The sequence below is a fragment of the Leucopleurus acutus genome, assembly GCF_964270905.1.
Source record: "Leucopleurus acutus genome assembly, chromosome: 18".
In the NCBI taxonomy this organism is placed as follows: domain Eukaryota; kingdom Metazoa; phylum Chordata; class Mammalia; order Artiodactyla; family Delphinidae; genus Leucopleurus; species Leucopleurus acutus.
In genome coordinates this window covers 17,990,111-18,010,808 of record NC_139160.1, presented here as the reverse complement: position 1 = coordinate 18,010,808, position 20,698 = coordinate 17,990,111, and the positions used below count along the sequence as shown (strand labels likewise).

The 20,698-nt window shown below is 40.4% G+C and overlaps 1 protein-coding gene across 5 annotated transcripts in view; it reads right to left on the bottom strand.

Annotated features, from left to right (window-relative positions):
* Positions 1-20,698, bottom strand: part of RCBTB1 (RCC1 and BTB domain containing protein 1) — a 51,819-nt gene that overhangs the window by 4,471 nt on the left and 26,650 nt on the right. For all 5 annotated transcript variants that reach the window (XM_082859611.1, XM_082859614.1, XM_082859613.1 and 2 more), the window contains 7 exons: positions 18,334-18,492; positions 15,286-15,393; positions 14,645-14,787; positions 13,431-13,621; positions 9,703-9,829; positions 7,432-7,583; positions 6,519-6,649 (listed from right to left, as the gene is read on the bottom strand). In XM_082859611.1, coding sequence (XP_082715737.1) covers positions 6,519-6,649; positions 7,432-7,583; positions 9,703-9,829; positions 13,431-13,621; positions 14,645-14,787; positions 15,286-15,393; positions 18,334-18,492 — 1,011 coding nt within the window. The remainder of the gene's footprint in view (positions 1-6,518; positions 6,650-7,431; positions 7,584-9,702; positions 9,830-13,430; positions 13,622-14,644; positions 14,788-15,285; positions 15,394-18,333; positions 18,493-20,698) is intronic.

Genomic DNA, 20,698 nt, shown 5'->3' with positions numbered 1-20,698 from the left:
GGATAGTCAATCCACAAAAGAATAGTCACAGAGACTTGACTTTTCAGTTAGACAAATGGAAGTTACCAACTACCAACATTCAGAGGGAGAGTAACATACACAAGTGGCAAACCAGAACAATTTAAAAATCTATTTCTGGGCTTCCCTGGTGGCGCAGTGGTTAAGAATCCGCCTGTCAATGCAGGGGACACGGGTTCAAGCCCTGGTCCGGGAAGATCCCACATGCTGCGCAGCAACTAAGCCCATGCACCACAATTACTGAGCCCGTGTGCCTAGAGGCCACGAGCCACAACTACTGAGCCCATGTGCCACAACTACTGAAGCCTGCGCGCCTAGAGCCCGTGCTCCGCAATAAGAGAAGCCATCACAACGAGAAGCCCGCGCACCACAACGAAGAGTAGCCCCTGCTTGCTGCAACTAGAGAAAGCCCGCACACACAGCGAAGACCCAACACAGCCAAAAATAAATAAATAAATTTTTAAAAAAAGATCTATTTCTACCTATGCTAAGACATGCTTTCATCTCCAGCAAAACTCTACTATATTGTTGTTTGTTCCTTCAAGCATTGGAACAGGGGCTTCCCTGGTGGCGCAGTGGTTAAGAATCTGCCTGCCAATGCAGGGGACACAGGTTCAAGCCCTGGTCTGGGAAGATCCCACATGCCGCGGAGCAACTAAGCCCGTGCGCCACAACTACTGAGCCTGCACTCTAGAGCCCGCAAGCCACAACTACTGAAGCCCGCGTGCCTAGAGCCCGTGCTCCACAACAGGAGAAACCACCGCAATGAGAAGCCCATGCACTGCGATGAAGAGTAGCCCCCGCTCACTGCAACTAGAGAAAGCCCGTGCGCAGCAACGAAGACGCAACACAGCCAAAAATAAAATAAATTAAAAAAAAAAGTAGAACATATTTACTAAATCAATTAGGTACCTGGAATGTACACAAAGATGAAGTCTAAGAGCTCAGTTTCTGTAACGTGGCCAACAATATTGAAGGTCAGTACTTAGGGTTCTGTCAAACTAGGATCTCAACAACTGTTAAACTGTAGGGTCTTGGCTTCGTGTTTCCCAGCCACCACCAAATGAGAATTTTAGGCAGGGTGGGGAAGGGCCGCATCCGCATACAGAAACACCCCTTTCAGACCCCTGCAAACGAATACTTCCTTATTCTAAGAGTCTCTCGTCCCTCCCCTCCAGGCATATAACCAGTAAGAGATAAACCACATTTAATGTCTCTCAGCCAGCTACTGTCAGAGTTTTATTCTCCAGATAATTGAAAATGCATTTAAAATGTTAGCACAATACCTGAATCCATGTTTTTTAATAAGAGATTCCCAGTGGGGTGAATGGACAGCTGAATGCTCGGGTGTATTACAATAAACTAAAATGTTAAACAATAGAAAACATTTTCTCTCTCACATTATTATTAAAGAAAAAGCACTACTCCTGGTATCATAACCCAATGGTTAATAAATAGCTCTAGGGACTAAATTATATCCCACGGAAAGATGAAAGTCATATTTTAATCTTGTTTATCAAAAATAGAAAACTAGTTTATCTACATATCACTTAGGAAGAAGGAGCCAGTCATAGCACAAAAAGTTCTTCAAACCATGTAATGTATCAGATAAGGATCTTTAAATATTAAGTTTTAATTATATAATTTCAAATTCAAAGGAGAAAGAGAGGACACTAAATTCTGACACTGCAAAACCTTACCACTTCTATATCTGTTTATTTGGAATTAAAGACCTTGGTAGTATAATGAAAAAGTGAGTTTATTCAGTTTACCTACTGTATAGATTACCTTGAGTATAAACTTTAAGAACTTTTTTATATGGTACAGGTATACAAATGGTGCTTCTAATTACAAATCAGTTCATATACCTATGAAAATAGTTTTATCAAACTGCCTTCCCTTCCCCTCCAATTAGTTTGGAAAGATTTCTCAGTACAGTTGATACTTGAAAAACACAGGGGTTAATCCAAGTACAATTAATAGTTGGCCCTCCACAATCGCAGGTTCAACCAACCGTGGATCATGTAGTACTGTAGTGTTTACTACTGAAAAATACCCACATGTAAGTGGATCTGTGCAATTCAAACCTGTGTGGATCAAGGGTCAACTGTATTCAACAAATGTTTAACAGTTTCAAGAATACTGAAAATAATCTAAATCTGGGTTGTTTAAATAACTAATTACACGTTGGATAAGGCAGAACTTGGGAAAAGGAAGCATTGAACACACTTGAAGAGAGAAACTGGAATTTGCACGTTCATTTGCCTGAACCAGAGAGTGGCACAGCCAAGCACATTCACTTCGCAACCTGAGCCAGTGTGCTATTGATGTTGACGTGTGGATTAGATAAACACCCTTCTGATAATTCTTAAATACTATAAAAACCTACATGATCTGTTCACCTCACGCTGCAAACGATCAGATCTTCAATTACCTAGAAGAAAATGCAACTCTTACCCAACTAATAAGTCAACTATAACAGGACTGCTGGGCTTAAAAAAAAAAAATTTCTAAGAAGGATGAGAAGGACCACTTGACCAGTAGATGAAAAAAGTTCCTAAGAGTCTTCTCAAGGCCATGGAACAAGAAAGTGGGGAAGGGTGTAAAATCAAGGAGTCTAATATGGTATTCTTGGTGTTTTAGAAACCAAAGTCCATGTTTATGACATTCTGTGGTGAAATTATTGTAAGTGGTTCTGGGGCAAATCAGATATCAGATTTGTTATAATTAATAAGGAAGATCAAAATAAAATATTGCTATTCTAAATTTACAAATTTGCTCCAAATCTTTAAGCATTTAAATTAAATTATTCCAATAACTATACACACTCTGAAAATAAGTTGTTTTTCCTTTCCACAGATTTTCTTTAGAAACAAAACACAGAGAACTGATGGTCTTAATATCCACATTTTAAAAATGCTAATGCAGCCTTCAACGGAGTTCTTATCCAGCCTTAAAATCTAAAATACATGAGAGTGCTAAGACTTCCTGTGGAAGGACACTTGGCCAGGGTGAGACCTCTGTGTCACAGCCCACCCTTGAGACACATTTCAGACAGCAGATACCGAGAACCACACCTAACTGTCCAAACGTGTTGTTAAAATAATTAGATAACAAAACCCAAACACTATCGTCTCTAATTCACTTGATAGTATAGTTGACCCTTGAACAACGCAGGTTTGAATTGCGCGGGTCCACTTACCCAGCATATTTTTCAATAGTACATACTACAGCCCTACAGGATCTAAGTTTGGTTGAATCCGCAGATGCGGATGAACCAGGGATATGGAGGGCTGACTGTAAGTTATACGCGATTAATCCCTGCATTGTTCAAGGGTCAACTGCATATCAAGTACAAAATATTCCACATCAAAGTAGGTTTTGATTTTTAGAATGTATGTAAGTGTCTCACTGTACTGGAAAAAAATTTTAAAGGTGTCTCCTCTCACTACCCAAAAAGTATTTTACAGTCTACTGATCACAAAAAACTTTTAATTTAACCCCCTGAAAAAAAGAAATAAATGCTGACCATCTGGCTTTAGTGCGAAGCTTTCCAATACTCATATCCCAAATCAATTTTGGAATTAGATTCCTGGCTCATATTTATTGCTTCTCCCACCAAAAGCAAAATTTTAAGACATAGCTGCTCAGAAAGTAGGATTTTCTGGAAAGTTCTCTATTCTGGTTAAACAGAAAAAAATCCCCAACTGTTTCTTCTGATGTTCAAATAGACACAGAAAACAAAAATCTCCTGAAAAGAAACAGTATAAATAGAAGCATTTCAAAATATTAAAAAAAAAAAAGTTTATAATGGGATCAGAACTATCACGAGACAATGTTTTACATGCATTTTCTCCCTTGATGTCGATACTTATTCAGGTTTGTACTAGAGGAATATTTAAGTGCTCCTTCTCCAAGTCCTTCTTTACTTTATAAAGACATGCAGAAAGTTTGACAATGCATTCATTAATGCAAGGGTTCCACAACAATTAGCTTACTTTTTAAAATCTCCACAACTACTGAGTCAATACATTTTCGCTCTTTTTATGTATGTCCATTTGCTTCAAAATTCTCTTGTTAAAAGGAGGCATGGGGCTTCCCTGGTGGCGCAGTGGTTGAGAGTCCGACTGCCGATGCAGGGGACGCAGGTTCGTGCCCCGGTCTGGGAAGATCCCACATGCCGCAGAGCAGCTGGGCCCGTGAGCCATGGCCGCTGAGCCTGCGCGTCCAGAGCCTGTGCTCCGCAACGGGAGAGGCCACAACAGTGAGAGGCCGCGTACCACAAAAAAAAAAAAAAAAAAAAAAAAAAAAAAAAAAAAAGGAGGCATGGAGGAACCACAGTAATTTTTATAGCAAAGAGAAGAAACATGAGAGGCAGGTAGTAGTCTCCATCCTCCCAGCATTTCAACCAACAGAGTGAAGGGAAAGTCAAGTAGGGTCCCCAAGTTCAATGTCTGAAAACAACGGATTTTGCAGCTAATTTCCAATCTGTCTTAGGAGTAGCTTCCCATCAACTAATAGATATAGTAAGTGGGTTTTATTTTTATATTCTAGAGACTTCATTTATTTACTTTCTACATTCTACAGTATTAAGGAAATAAAACGTAAAGCTACATTAGTCGATTACATAACTCCCAACACAATGAAAACCAAACAACCTAGAAAGAAGGCTTTTTGCCTTCTATTTGCTAATTTTTCTACAGTGAATGTATAATATTTGTGGGGTTGTGAGTTGTGGTTTGTTTGTTTTTACATTTTTTTAAAAAAGCAGAACTTCATGGTGAGGTGTTTCAAATATTACACATTCATTCGTTAATTTAACTCAACATACATTTCTGAGTGCCAACTATATGCCCGCACTGTGACAGACTCTGTGGAAGCACATGTGTTTGTGGTCTCAAACAAGGGACAGCTTTTAATGTATCTATACTTGATATCAGAAAAGTGAAAACTACTGAAGGAAATGATCAACCGGCCTGGGTAGAAGTGGAATAAGGCATTTTCTATAAACGTTCTGGGGTAGAAAAGCTGAAAGTGCAGAAGAAATTTCCAGCAACTCAAGCCGAGATATCTGCCTCTGCCCATGTGGTTCTGACTGGTTTTGGTCAGCAAGATGCTAATCCCAAGAATATGGAACTCATCAGCACTGAGGAGGAGTATGGTGAGACACAGAGGATTCTTAAGTCAATCACCAAATGGACAGAAAAGCCATGGACCAATTTAAAATTACATCATTGGGCAGAAATAAAATCTAAAGAAACAGCATTTCTAATAAAGATGTTCACGATGACAAAGAAAGGGTAGGAAAAAAACTATATTTCCATTTCCCATTAGAAATGATTGACTTTGATCATCATTCCATCTGTTGAAAAGGTCACAGAGAAAATCAGCTATATCTGACCTTACCAAATATTTACAATCATAACATAAACTGAAATAAAGATAGGGTACATTTTGAAAATGCAAGACATAATGGTCCATTTCGATCCCCAAATGTGACAAAGATGAAGTCTATCCACCACATCTCCAAAGCCACAGCTGCAGATCTTTGCAGGTGTCTGGTAAATTCCCTGATACCAGGTAATCTGCCTCATCATATGATGACAATATACCTATAAGAAAGACTAATTGTTCCATTTAGGGTGCACACCTTAGCTAGACATCTGTAACTCCAAAACTCTTGCTCTTTGACTTTTATTCTTCATGAATATGTAAAACCAACCATACCAGCCTTGAGTTCACTAATTATCCTTCATGTATCCTTCACGTGGTACAATCTTCATTCAGTTCAACAAACATTTATCATGTGCCAGGCACAAGGCACACAGATGAATAAGATACAGTTCCTGCTCAGAGGGAGCTTACAATCTGATGATATCATGGCTCTTAACTTAAAGAAAATGTACATAAATGTCCGCAACACAAGACTCCCAAAAGCTCATTCATTCAGAGACTCTCTAGAGATCCATCAATCAATCCAATATAAAAAGCAAACAAACAAAAAGGAGTCCAGAGCAAGCTCTTCACCCATGAATAACTGTGAGTGATAATTAGATGATGATAGAATTTTCAGAGCACACACAGCTAGCTATAAATCACAGGGCAGCCTTGGTTTACGACAGGGGAGAGCTGGGGAGACAGCAAAGTGGATCTTGAGAAAAATATATTAAGCTGACCTGGAGAAACACTTGAAACTAAAATATGCTGTTTGTTAGTCCCACTAGGTATGGCACTTTATATTCCAACCTGCAGTATAGCTGCTGGGACTTCAGTTAGCTTCCTAGCTTAGGTAAAAATATAAGTAGAGAAACAACCGTGTTTGAAACTATGAACAGAGAATAAAGCAAGCCAGATTTCATTTTTTAGGGGTCAGTCAGTTCAATGATTCCCTACATAGAAGTGAAGTTACTCATCACGCTTCTCGTCTCACACAAGAAAGGAGAAACGTGCTCACGGGGTGTTAAGGGCGGTTTGTGTTTCTGCTTATTATTTTATGTTACCTCTGCATCGTATCTGACCGCGGCAGAGAACAATGAAAAGGCATTCTCCACGGTGATTCCTCGCTTGATAATGTGCTGACAAAGTTTCTTCAGTCTGTTTTCACAGTACGATGTCGCCAAATCCAAAAGACCTGGAAGTAAAATGTGGAAAGTTTAACTGAGGTTACAGTAATTTCCAATCATTTATAAATATATATATATTTCACTTTGGTGAAGAGTTATGTAGATAAATCAGCAGAAGCTTCTTAGGGAATAACACTCTGAATTTTATTAAATAAATTCTCTTTTTCAGTCCATCCCTTCCCCACCTCCCAAACATACCTCTCCTATACTCACTTTGTACAATTTCTTCTGTAGTACAAAGGAAGGGGAAAAAATTGAATTTCCCCCCTCATTTTGTTTCCAAAATGATACGCTAAATCCATTAGCAACTTATACTTCAGTATTAAAAAAGTAAAATAAGACCACGGTCGTATAGTGTCCATAATTATTAACCATATCGATACAATACTATCTTTAAAACAATTTTTATTGAAGTACAGTTGATTTACAATGTTGTGTTAATTTCTGCTGTACGGCAAAGTGACTCAGTTATACACAGGTATACATTCTTTTTTATATTCTTTTCCATTATGGTTTATCCCAGGATATTGAATATAGCTCCCTGTGCTATACAGTAGGACCTTGTTGTTTATCCATCCTATATATAATAGTTTGCATCTACTAATCCCAAACTCTGAGTCCATCCCTCTCCCAAATACAGTGCTATTTTTTAAAGGCATTTACTTCAAATCTTTCTTAAAAACCATGTAAAAACCAATAAACCTGAAACTTTTTACATTTCAATACTGTAAGAATACAGGGAGTTATATTTTTGACCCTGTGCCCTGGCCGGTCCCAATGTGGCTGGTACCTATGGCATCTTCAGGCGGCAGATCCACTGTATCTGTGTAGAGGTACTGGAGAAAGGCACGGTACACTGGGTAGGAAAACTGGTCTATTTCTATCACCTCCTTCATGTCCTCATTCCAATAAGACTGGAACATGGATCGAAAGTGCTCACACCTAAAACGGAACAGCAAAAGTTACCTAATTAAGTTGATGAAATCAGGGATAAACAAATATTACAAGTGTGCTTAATTACTAATATTTGAGTAGTATTGCGTTGGCCAAAAAGTTTGTTCGGGTTTTTCCGTAAGATGTTGCAGAAAAACCCAAATGAACTTTTTGGCCAACCCGATACATTCATTCCATGTACAAGAACCCAAACATATTCCGCAGGCAAGGGCTTTTACATTCACCTTTTACGTCCACTCACTTTCATTTTCTATACTGCCTATTAAATAGTAAGAATTATACATGGAGCCTGGAAGTACCTACCACTTCAACAGTACCACTGTTTGCATCTGATAGACCCCAGTCAGATCAAGTCTTTCTGCTTGCTTGCTGTTTTTAAAAAATGTTGTAGAGAAGGGCATTTTAAACAATGAAATTAAAAGAAATTCAGAAATGAGTGTTCAAATTTTTGATATATGTTCATGTCATTCAAATGATTCATTTTTTGTGTGTCATGTAATCAGCATATTCTTAAAACGGTTTTAAATGTTAACTGAATTACATTTAAGAGGATTTTTTTTCCATTACCTTACATGACAATTTTCCTTCTTTTCTGACTCATCTTCAAAACAGCCACCACCCCTATTTTGTTCCTTTGCTCTGACCTGCTCCCCTCCCTCTCCTCCCAAGCCGGTTACCAATTTATTTATAAAACACATTCACTAGAATAGTCACATATTTCAAGAAAACCTAAATAGGTCTTTTTGTACTGTATTTCATACACAAATCCACCTATATGAGGAACTGATTTCTTTCTATTTGTTTATTTATAATTTTGGCTGCACTGGGTCTTCATTGCTGCACGTGGGCTTTGTCTAGTTGCAGTGAGCGGGGGTTACTCTTCGTTGAGGTGCGCTGGCTTCTCATTGTGGTGGCTTATCGTTTCAGAGCACGGGCTCAGCAGCTGTGGCTCACAAGCTCTAGAGCGCAGGCTCAGTAGTTGTAGCGCATGGGCTTAGTTGCTCCGCAGCATGTGGGATCTTCCCAGACCAGGTATCGAACCCGTGTCCCCTGCATTAGCAGGCGGATTCTTAACTACTGCGTCACTAGGGAAGTCCCTATGAGGAACTGATTTCTGAATATTCAATTTTCTTCAAGTATAACATACTTTATAATTTTTTTAAAAATCACCTTTTCAAATCCTTTTAAAATGAGTTACACTATAAACACAAAAATACTTTCAATATCCACTCAGAATACTAAAAGAATGGCTCCACTTACAAAGGAACTTACCTCATCTGGGAAGTAAAAAGATGCAGTTATCTAAGCAAGAACTAATAGGTGAAATCGGTCAGAAAACTATACAGGAAAGGAACAGACTGGATGGCCACAGGTTCACAGATAGAAACATTTCCCGTTCACCTTTTCAGTTAATACTTTGGTGCAGATACTTACTCCCTTAAAGTAATGAATGACATAGCTTTTCGGTTCCTTAAAACTTGTTATTTTGTAAATAAATATTTAACTACATTTTCAAAAAAGACTTGTAAGTGGCTAGTTTAACTCTCAACTCTGATTTCATGTGCCTCTTTCTCTGTAATGGTAGCCTCAGTGGGCAATGGTCCAGGTACTAATAAATAAAAAGTTCCCTCACATTTATACAAAGAACTCCTGCCATTCACTGTATTTAAAAACATGTCTTTAGTTGGGAATTAGATGTCTCTCAGGGCTAGGAAGTCCAGTATTCCTAAGAGTTTTCTGCTTATGGAAAACGAATCTTTAATTAAGAGTAAAAAAAGATATATAGGCTTTTCACTGATAATCTTTTATATTTTCTTAAACCTTATATACAAATTTTTGATCAAAGTAAGTATTCACGATCTCCTTCATTTGAAAAACAATACAGAAAAATACTACATTACACTTTTTCTAAAAGGCACATGAGTGCACACACACAAACACACACACATAACACGCAAAACTCTTCATAATAAATGGATTGAGTTGTGCCATTTCTTTCTACTACCAAGATTATTTCTTCTTAGTCCCCATTTTGTGGAATAACAAAGAAATGGAGATTGTAGAACAAAGTAAGGTTATTGATGACTTTAAACTCATGCGAAAATACCTGATTTTCAAAACAGCTTTATGGACATGGATATATTTCCCATCAATTCGAAACTTCAGATCGGCAGTTTCCGGACTGTCAAATTCTTTCTTCAGTGACTCTGCAACTGTTAAAAAGTCTTCATGCTCTGAAGGAAACGAGCACATTAATACAGGAAGCTCAGGAAACATGTTCAAGCTTTGAAAGACTTCAGAAAGATAATGATTAGCATGATGGATAATTCCATTAGATTTTTTTCAGAAGAGTTCAGACCTTACTCAACAAATCAATTTCACAGTATTAAATTAAAATCAATGTCACAGAAATTAAATTAAACTTCACAGGCTAATGGGGAACCAAAAACTCAGGGATCCTCATTGGCACTGAATGAAGGTACTATAGACGCAGGAGACAGTTTCTGTCGTCCCCTGAGATGAGAAGGTGATTCTCAGCAGCTGCTGTTACCTAAGTATCCTAAGTGTATAAACTTCAGAAAAAAATACATATTTGGAAAGGCCAAATACCAGTCTGACATGCTAAGTTAGACATTAAAAACGTGTATTTTTTTAAAAAGAGAGAAAGTTATAGCTCATCATGATTAGGTAACTACTTCTCTCAAAAACTGAGTGGTGCTCTTCTAAGGCTAAGAATTTATCAATTTTCCTTGACAGAAACTCTAAGGACACCTTTGCTCTGCTTCAAGGAGTTGGTAAATTTGACTCAAGGAGCCCTAAGAAATTTGACTCAAGGAGTCCTAAGAAACAAACTCACCACTTAGGCTAAGAGTGTGTTCTTTCACAGGGTGACCCTTTTCCCTCGATATCTGGAATCTAAACGTCCTTCTTAACGCTAAAACTTAATGCAGTACAAGCAATAATCTCTACACACTATCTAAAAGCAGAGCAAATTTACTTAGTAGGAATGTATACTTAGAAAGAACAGCTTTACAAAACCATGATCACACTACCTGACAGGAAGGTGTAAGTACATGTAATTCTTATATTTAAGTAGAGCTGTGCTATCATGAAGAAAAGTAAAGGCACTTGTACAAACTCATGCAACACTTTCCTGTGCTTTCCATGTGTGAACAAAGGGAAAGAGGTAGAAGAAGGCTAACGGGGAAATTTTTAAAGTCCAGAGACCCACCGCTGGCACTGAATGAAGGTACCATCGATGTAGGAGACAGATTTCCATGTCCCCCGAGGTGAGAAGGTGATTCTCAGCAGCTGCTGTTACCAGGGCACGTCTTAGAGGAGGGACAACTGCTAAAAACTAGGCTGAAGCTTAACAAAGGAGCTTTCCATGAGCTTATCAGAATCTCCCAAGGAAATACCATTTGCCTAAGCCCTATTCCCTTAACGTACATCCTCCCCCTTCCCTGATAAGGCAGAGCTCTCCTGGCTGTGGAGGAGAGGTGGACAAGCTCTCAAAAACCAGGCTTTCCCTGACCCTGTAACCTGAATCCCCAGTGAATGAAAGAAAGGAAATAACTAAGATGGGCAGAGTCCAAGAGTCTAGATTGCTACCAACCTCCCCACAGAAAAAACAGCTTCTTATCAGTGCCTAACTCCTGCATCTAGTCCTAAGAGTTGGACCATCTTGGTTTCTGGCAACAAGTATAGTACCTCCCTTCAGAGAAGAAATGTTCTTCATAGGTGTGAATTCATCCTCTGACTTTCTTCCCGACACACAGCTGAGATCAGAAACTGAGAGGAAACAAACACTTCTGACTTTTGGCGGGTGCAAGAGAAAGAAGTCACCTGGGATATATATTCAGGGACCATACTTTTTCCAAACTTAATAACAGAAAATATTAGGATGTTTGGTCTGAAAGGAATGTCTTTTCAGGATTAGGATTTTAAAATGCAAGAACCTGAGGGAAGCCTTTTTTTTTTTTTTTTTTTTTGCGGTACGCGGGCTTCTCACTGTTGTGGGCTCTCCCGTTGCGGAGCACAGGCTCCAGACGCACAGGCCCAGCAGCCATGGCTCACGGGCCCAGCCGCTCCGCAGCATGTGGGATCTTCCCGGACTAGGGCACGAACCCGTGTCCCCTGCATCGGCAGGCGCACTCGCAACCACTGCGCCACCAGGGATAAGGAAAGTCTTTTATAAACAGGTCCAGGTTAAGCAGTATATGGGACTCTGAGATGTGTACAGGGTCTATACATAGGTGTGATTACGGCCAAAGAGTCCCATTCCATGAACTAAATTTTCTTTGATCACAATATTCACTGCAAAAAAAATACTGTATTATAAAGAACCTGAAAAAGTTCCATTTGTTTCACTTTAAGTTGAGCAGCAGTTTCACTTTTCCTAAACATACTCTTGCCCCCATGACCATATAGACTGGTCACCTGATGACAGGACAGCTCCAGCTACCTGACACACCTGAGCATGACATGTTATTACAAGACCTTCAATATCAATTGCTGAGCAACCCAAACCCCATGTTGTCAACAGCTATATTAATTTTCAAGCACAGGGTATCATGACACTTATTTCCTCTGCATCACAAGCAAAAGAATGATTTAGAAGAAATACATTAGCAAAAAGGTAGAAATAAACAAGAAATAAAAGAAAAAGAGATTAAAATCATCATGTTAATGGCTACTCAGCTTGATTACATTTTAACATTTTCAATCAACAATGGACCCTTGAAGAAGACAATATTCAGAAAAGGGACAGATTATATAACCAAACATCAACCTGAATCCACTATCCTTTTTTTTTTTTTTAAGGCCGGGCCGTACGGCATGTGGGATCTTAGTTCCCTGACCGAGGATCAAACCTGGGTCCCCTGCAGTGGAAGCTCAGAGTCTTAACCACTGGACAACCAGGGGAAGTCCCCCACTATCCTTTATGATACCTCTGTTTTGATCCCCTCCTCCCCAAAAAAGTATTTGAGATTCATTGAAAGAAAAATAGGGAAAGAAACTGGAATTAACAACTCCACAAAGTTAACAAAACCACAAGTTTTTCATTTTTTTTTTAAGTTCATTTTTGGTTCATGTTATATCAGATTATGTAATAAATTTAATATAACAAAAGCACTTACGAACAGGTTCCTCAAACAAATAATTTGTACATGAACGTTCATAACAGCACTATTCACAATAGCCAAAAGGTGGAAACCATCCAAATGTCCATCAACAAATAAATGGATAAACAAAATGTGGTCTACGTATACAACAGAATACCACTCAGCCATAAAAAGAAAAGAAGTACTGATACGTACTACAACCTGGATGGGTCTCAAAAGCATCGAGTAAAAGCCAGACATAAAAGGTTGTACCTTGTATGATTCCACTTACATGAAACATCCAGAACAGGTAAATCCACAGAAACAAAAAGCAAATTGGTAGTTGCCAGTGGTTGGGGAAAGAAAGAATGGGTGTTCTTTTCGGGTGAGGAAAGTGTTTTAGAACTTGATATAAATGATGCTTGCACAACATGGTGAAGGTACTAAACGCCTCTGAATCGTACACTTTAAAAATGGCTCATTTTATGTACGTGAATTTCACTTCAATTAAACTGAAAACACTGAAGGGGAGAAAATAATAAATCCATATAATATTCCATAACGTTTTAATAAATTGTATTATGCAAATCTAATTTGGGGAAAGGTATTAAAGCTAACGGAGGATAAAACATCTTGAACCTAAAAAAAAGCCCACAGCCAGCAAATGTGCAGGAACACCCATCAGCTGATGACACCCCTCGCTGGGGGGAGCAGCCCTGAGCTTCCTTACCTATAGACAGGAGGCGCCAGGTGACGGCGGGCGTGGCGAAGCAGGCGAACACGTCGTCGGTGGAGGAGAAGTGGGTGAGGTGAGGCAGGGTCACCGACTGGCCCCGGCACTGGCCCCACATGTACACGTGCCCTCCCTGCGTCTTGGCTGCAGACGTGTGGGCAGAGTGGCAGGCCGCAATCTCTATTACCCTGGGAAGTTTTCAGAAAAATGCACGTCACTTCTTTTTCACAGAAGCCTAAGCGTGCCACACAAGGTAAATAAAAAGTTCATGCTCAGAACACCTCAAAAAGCCCAAGATTCAGGGACTTTAGCTAGCACGTCATACTGACAAAAGCAAAAGACTAGAGCAAGAGTACTGTGTGTCTCCCTTCCTGGCTGCCCCACTTCTCACGCTAACCTTATTCTCAGTTAGGATAAATAATGCATACTGTTGAAGAAAACCTGGATAAAGGGAATAGAAACCAAAGTAAATGAGGGAAGTGGACACTGGAAAAAAATGTCCTGACAGTTCTGGAGGCTTAGACAGTAGCAAAAAATACTGTATTCAATATACCATTTCCTTACAAATACAACTTTATCTCTCACCCCCTACCAGTGCTCAGAACACTCAGTAGGCTGATAGGCACTGGTCCGGGGGTCATGGACTCTGAATGTCCCAATCCAAATGGACATCAAGCCAAACTTACTACATTCTCCGTATGCTTCTTAGGCAGGGTCCCAGAATCAGAAGTCAACATTCTAACACTGAGTGGGTAAGACCTTACAATATGGCTGAACAAACATGAAGCATCTATTCTAGTAACACACATTAAATCAAATCAATATTTAAACAGATAATGCCCTTTCAAGGGCAGATTTTATTTGTTTAAAAGTTGTTTTAGTTGGCTCAAAAAGAAGAGTTTATACTACGCTTTAAATTTCAACATGGTGACAGACCTTACTTTTCTTCCCTACTGAACAGGCAACAAGAAGCTGCAGGGATTATACCTAGATGCATTAATGCCTGCCTACCAATCTCAGGTGGTTATCTGAGAAAGCTGTGTAAGGATCACGTCAACTTCACGTTCATTCTGACTGGTACAACACTCCTTTGTTCAAAATGAGAATGTTAATAAACAGAAGAGCTACAAAGCCAAAGACCACAGCTCCAGCACACACAGTCCCAAGTCCCAATGCACACACAATTCCAAGACACGGTACTGACAAGTTACCTTTCTTTCTCCACCATGATGTGTGCTGGGCTTAGCAGGTTATTTTTATTGCCAGTTCCCAGCTGCCCATATGTGTTAGCTCCCCAGGCATAGAGCAAGCCCTCATCAGTTAGTGCTAGAGTGTGTGCATAGCCGCAGACAATCTGCAAGTAAATTTAAATGGTTACCATCAACAGGAGAACAGGAAGGGCAGGGAAAACATCTACTTAAAGATTAGGGCCAGCTTCTGCAGAATGCCAATTCATCATCAGGTGTGGGCTGACATTCTCTGGAACATTAAAAAAGCATTAGAAAAGCCTATGCCCGAGACTACTCGATACTTTTCCATTCTTTTTTTTTTTTTTTTTTACTTATCAAGACCAGTGTGCCAGCACCATGGTCTTGCTTCCCATCATGGGAATTTAGGAAAGATATAATATTAAATGTGGAAGATGAAGGCCCAGGGTACTCTTCAAAAAGACTTACTAAAGAGTAAATCTCTGGGAATTCCCTGGCGGTCCAGTGGTTAGGACCCCACACTTCCACTGCAGGAGGGCATGGGTTCGATCCCTGGTCGGGGAACTAAGAGCCTGCAACTATTCCGCCAAGTCAGAGCAGGGAAGATAGATGGGGACGAGCACCTAAGGGTCCACCATACATACCTGGTTCACACAAACGCTGTGCAAAGCTGCCACTCTCACGGGGGTCAGCTGATTGCCGTTGTTTCCCAAGCCTAGCTGACCATTGCCGTTGTAGCCCCAGCCGTATACCTTAGACAGAGAAAGGGGGAGAACAGGCTTTTAAAACTGCTGCTAAGAGGGAAGAGCTAAAAATGCCATCCATCTAAACAAATCAGATACTTTTTTCGCTTCCAACACTCATATTCCACTAAATGTGATCCTACAACTGATCTCCAAACAGAAGATGCTTTAGGGGTAGGGATGACAGAATCTAGCAGACTCCATAGCTTACTAGTTGGACAGCCTTGGGCAAGTCATGAACTCTTGTTTTAGGCATGAGGAAGCTGAGGCTCATTAACAATTACTAAGTACCTACTGTATCTCAGGACCTTGTGAAAGGTACTAGGAATAAGCCTTTGGAAACAGTTTAACAGGAGAGACGGACACATGCAATTTTTTTGCAGCCAGGCGGCAAGTGCTATAATAGAGAGATAATCAAGGCACTACAGGTAGAGAGGAGAAAGGATTTAGCCACAAAAGAAAGTTTAGGCAAGACTTTTCAGAAAGCAGAGGTCTGAGCAGGGCTGAAGGCACTTCAGGGGGAGGGCACAGAATGTGCTAGAGACAGCTGGGGTGGCGGCTGGGGAGAGAACAGGAGGAAAGGTAAGGGCCCAAAGGGCCAAAACACAAACCGAGGAAAGTGCAATGCATCTGTGCATCTCCCACTGAAATATTCCAAAACTGAGATCAATATGACTACATTTGTATTCTGGAAAGATCACGCTGGCGGCAACATGAAGGGTGACTGCGGCGTGTAAGACCAGAGGCACGGAGACCTCAACATATAACCTCATCTCCCATCAGCAAACAGGTGAGCTCTGATGAGGGTCCAATGAAGGCGGTGACAGCGGCACCACAAGAGGGACCAGGAAAGAGGTTAAAGAAGGAGACATAAGGGAATGTGGCGATCCCTTAGACGCCCTAAGCAAGACGGGGTCATCAGCTGAAAGCAGCAGAGCTGGGCATAGGTTTGACAGCGAGTGTTAAAGGTTTAGAATGACCAGCATGGGACATGGGTAAAGTACTGGTCAGGAACAGACAAGAGGCCTGGCTCAAATCAGAAACACGAGATATGGGTGGCAACAAGCCCCATGGCAACACAGGGCAAACGGGCATCAGCGAGGGCCTTTCCAGTCAGGGTGACAGAGGGAAAAAGGGGACGTGGAGTTTAGGGTACTAACAAGAGATGGTTACAAGCACTTTCAATGCCAGAAGTCTAATACGTTTGAACTTTCTGGGGAGAAATTTGGCAATAGCTATCAAAAATTCTAATGACATACTCCCTGACCCAGAAATCCTATTTCTGGGAAATTATTCTATAGACATACTTGCATGAGTGTGCAAAGATATACACACTCACAAACAGTAACACAGAAAAGCAGTGCAACAATGTTTATAAACAAATATAAAAAACAATTGAAAGGCCCATCAGGAGAGCTCTGGATGCGGGTCATGTGCACAAGGAAAACCAACACCCATACAAAGAAAACTAAGCAACTATTATAATGGAAGCCACTATCAATGGTCTGATAATAGATTCAGGTAAAACATACATTGTTAAGCAGAAAAGCTGCAGACTGGCCGAAAAAAGCAGTAGGTATAACAATCCCATTGTTTAAAGAAGGTACTTATACTCAACCATACATAACTAACTATACAGAAAAGTCCAAAAGGATATACATCAAACTATTAACAAAACTGAAGGAAAGGTATTCACTTTTTACTTTGTATCTTTCATTTGTTTTCCTTTGTTGAAATAATCACATAATAATTTTTAAATTAAGTTTATTTTTTAAAATAAAGAAGTGGAAAATACTGGAATGGAGGATGCTAGATGACTATCCCAAGGAATTCGGAAGCCCTCTGGCGTGATATCAGGATTGATTCAAAAAGTGAGCTAGGGCTTCCCTGGTGGCGCAGTGGTTGGGAGTCCGCCTGCCGATGCAGGGGACACGGGTTCGTGCCCCGGTCCGGGAAGATCCCACATGCCGCGGAGAGGCTGGGCCCGTGAGCCATGGCCGCTGGGCCTGCGCGTCCGGAGCCTGTGCGCCGCAACGGGAGAGGCCACAGCAGTGAGAGGCCCGCGTATGGCAAAAAAAAAAAAAAAAGTGAGCTAACAAAGCCGAGCATTCAGGAAACTCTAAACACCCTCGCACCCCAATGCAGGACGCCGTACGTCTGTGTCCAAAGAAGCATCTTTGAATAATTTTTGTGCACTGAAACAGGCACAGATGGTAACAAGTCCATTGACATAGAAGCTTCAACCAGAATTATTTTATAGAAATAACGGTCAGCTCAAAGGTGACTATGGTAGAAGGTCACTGAAAGGTGGGTTTTTAAAAGTAGCCAATAACAATCAGGACCAAAAATTCTCCTTTTGCAAGTTGCTTCTTCCTGTGGACAAACATTCCAGACGCAGGTAGGTACAGAGCCTTCACACCCATTAGAGTTACTGCTTATAAACATCACCAGCTAACTTTAAAGAGTGCACATTGCCTCTTGCCTTCTGAGATGGCCCGCACACTCTGTCAGTGGAGTGTGTTTCTCCCAGGGCCGCTCTCACTTTCTGAGATGGACCGCATTCTCTCTATGCAATGAGTATCTCTCTAAATAAACCTGCTTTCACTTAAAAAAAAAAAAAAAAAGAGTGCATAGTTCACTTTTTCATTGGAAGAAAGAGGTAGTATTAAATTCTTTTATCTACTACATTAAACCACAAACAAATACCTATAAGCATTGGGCTATCTGGATCTGGCAAAAACACATTAGAACCTTTACTTGCAGATAAATCTTGGAATTTAAAAATTCATGATGAGGAGCAAACATCCTGTGGTTACAACCTCAATCAGTTAACTGTCTAAGGAGCTATGAAAACAAAGCGCTCTTCCTTCCAGAATCTACCTGGAAAGAAAAGGACATTTCACTGAAGGAGGAGGTAGGAGGAGAAAGGGGGATGCAGACATCGCTCACCTCACCATTGTCCAGAACAGCCATGGACGAGGTCTGACCACAGGCAATGCCAACCACCCTCTTAATATGTAAACAGTTTGTAACTTTGCGAGGAGTTGGTTGATTTGCTGTAGATCCTGATCCCACCTGGCCACAGTTGTTATAGCCCCAAGCAAACACCTACACAACGGAAGGGGAAAAGAAAAAGAAAGAAGAGTAAGGGTGAAAATTCTACCTCTAATACACAATAACAATCATAAAATAAAAATAAACCCACTTAATGAGTACTTACAATGTGTTAAATGGTCCTAAGTGCTTTACATGCATTAACCCATCTAATCCTCATAGTAATCCTGTAAGATGACCCTGGAATAGGTACTAGTATCATCCCCATTTTATACATGTAAAATAGAAACACAGAGAGGTTGAGTGACTTGCTTGAGACTCCACAGCTAGCAAGCAGAATTTACTACTAATCTGAACCCAGTCAGTCTAGCAGCGCTCTTAACCACTACGTTATACTGCCACTATAATTATGGCAGCTATATAGGATTTTTAATCCGGCATCAATAGGAAATGAGGTATATGCCACAGTGATATGAAAAAATCAGCCTAACTCTCTGCGCACAAATAGTCATTTTTTTCATCGAAACTTTTGAAACCATACTATGCTTTTCCCTCTCTCACTAATCACCAAAAGGAGACATTATATAAATTTTCCTGATGACACAAGCCTACCATCATTGTAATTATCAATCATAGTTCCACGTCCTAACACAGTCACGCTCACAAGTACTAAGGAGATGCTGTCCCTACAGGAATGACATGGGGTTGTTAGGCTATTCTTGATGACATTTTCTGAGTTCTCATTTGCTGTCTGTCAGCTCCAAGCAGCTCCCCTCCTCAACTGCATCCTGCTTCCTTTTGGCCTGTGATCGGCCGTAACCTGAAAACCAGATTTCTAAGGGAGGGAGACACAAATAGAGCTCTACGCAAAGTTAAAGAAGAAAAACAAAACTAAAAATCACTTTAAGTTAATTATTAACTGAGCCTATCAAACAAGAGTGTGACCAGAGAGAAGAATTACAGAGGACAGGGGATGCTGGTAGCAGAGGAGATAACTTCCTCCATCACTAGGAGAATTTGTAAGGACCCCTCTCTCCCCCTTCACTTGCCTGTGGGAAGTGGTCCTCACACATCCTGAGTTCCGGCTTCCACAATTCTCTTTTCCTCTGTCAGCACTTTCTATCTAAGTTCACGTGTCTGAGGCTGCCCACGTGATGTCTTAAAACCCACGGCTGATGTCTTAAAAAGAATATGTGCTACAGGTTCATTTCACAGGCACAAAAGAAATAACCTGCCATACTTCCTGAAAGTGGATTCACAGGACTAGCCAGTGTAATAATGCAAATATTTATCCAAAGTAGCATATGCTTCAGGTTAAAATAAACCAGGAATCCAGGCTGCACAAATTAGCAAGTTCTAATTTCAACCATCATTCTTCTGCACTTCTTTTCAAATATCCCAAGTTCCCTTCCAATGCAGTTGCCTTTTATTTTAAAAATGGAGACGAGGGTTCCACTAACCAAGAAACAGACTAGGAACAGCAGATTCTGCACATAAAGCCTGCTAGGCCTGGCTCCAGCACATCCCAGCCATGAAACCTTGATCTCCCTAAGGTGCTGTGGTTTGTTCACCCATAACCTACCCTACTTAGTAAAATCACGGTAACAGCACTGAAGGACTTTAAACAGGGAACGATCTGATCTGATCTGCATTTCATAAATCACAGGGGGCAGAGAAGTAACACTGCACAGGCAGACCAACTAAAAAGCTATAGAATAAAAGAGACCATGGCAACAGTCCAGGAGATGACAAGGCCTGACCTAAGGTTATGGAGATGGAGAGGAACAAGACGATACAAAAGACTGGAAGGTAGAACCAACAGGATGAGTAACATTTAAGATAAGCATGGAACTTGGGGGGTGAACAGGTTGTTCAGAACCTACTGGAATGTTGGTAAAGTTATTTTCCATGACATCATTACATTTACTGAAAAACAAAATAGACCTTAGGGGATGGGGGTCATTAAAAAAACAAAAGTATAGAACACTGTCATACACATCTGATTTGTAATCTTAGCAAAAAGCAGGAGACTCAACTGCCTTAAGAATTAACTCTACTGTCTTCAAAAGAGTGGTCCTGATCACACAATATAAGTTGTATTAGGAAAAGGGTTCATTCCCATACTGTTCTTAGCGACGCACACGGGGCTGCTATGTTCACACCATATCCAAGTACAAATATGGTCATTTTTTTTTGAAAAGCAAGGCACTTTCACAATAGCCAAAGGTAGAAATGACCCAAATATTCATCGACAGATAAA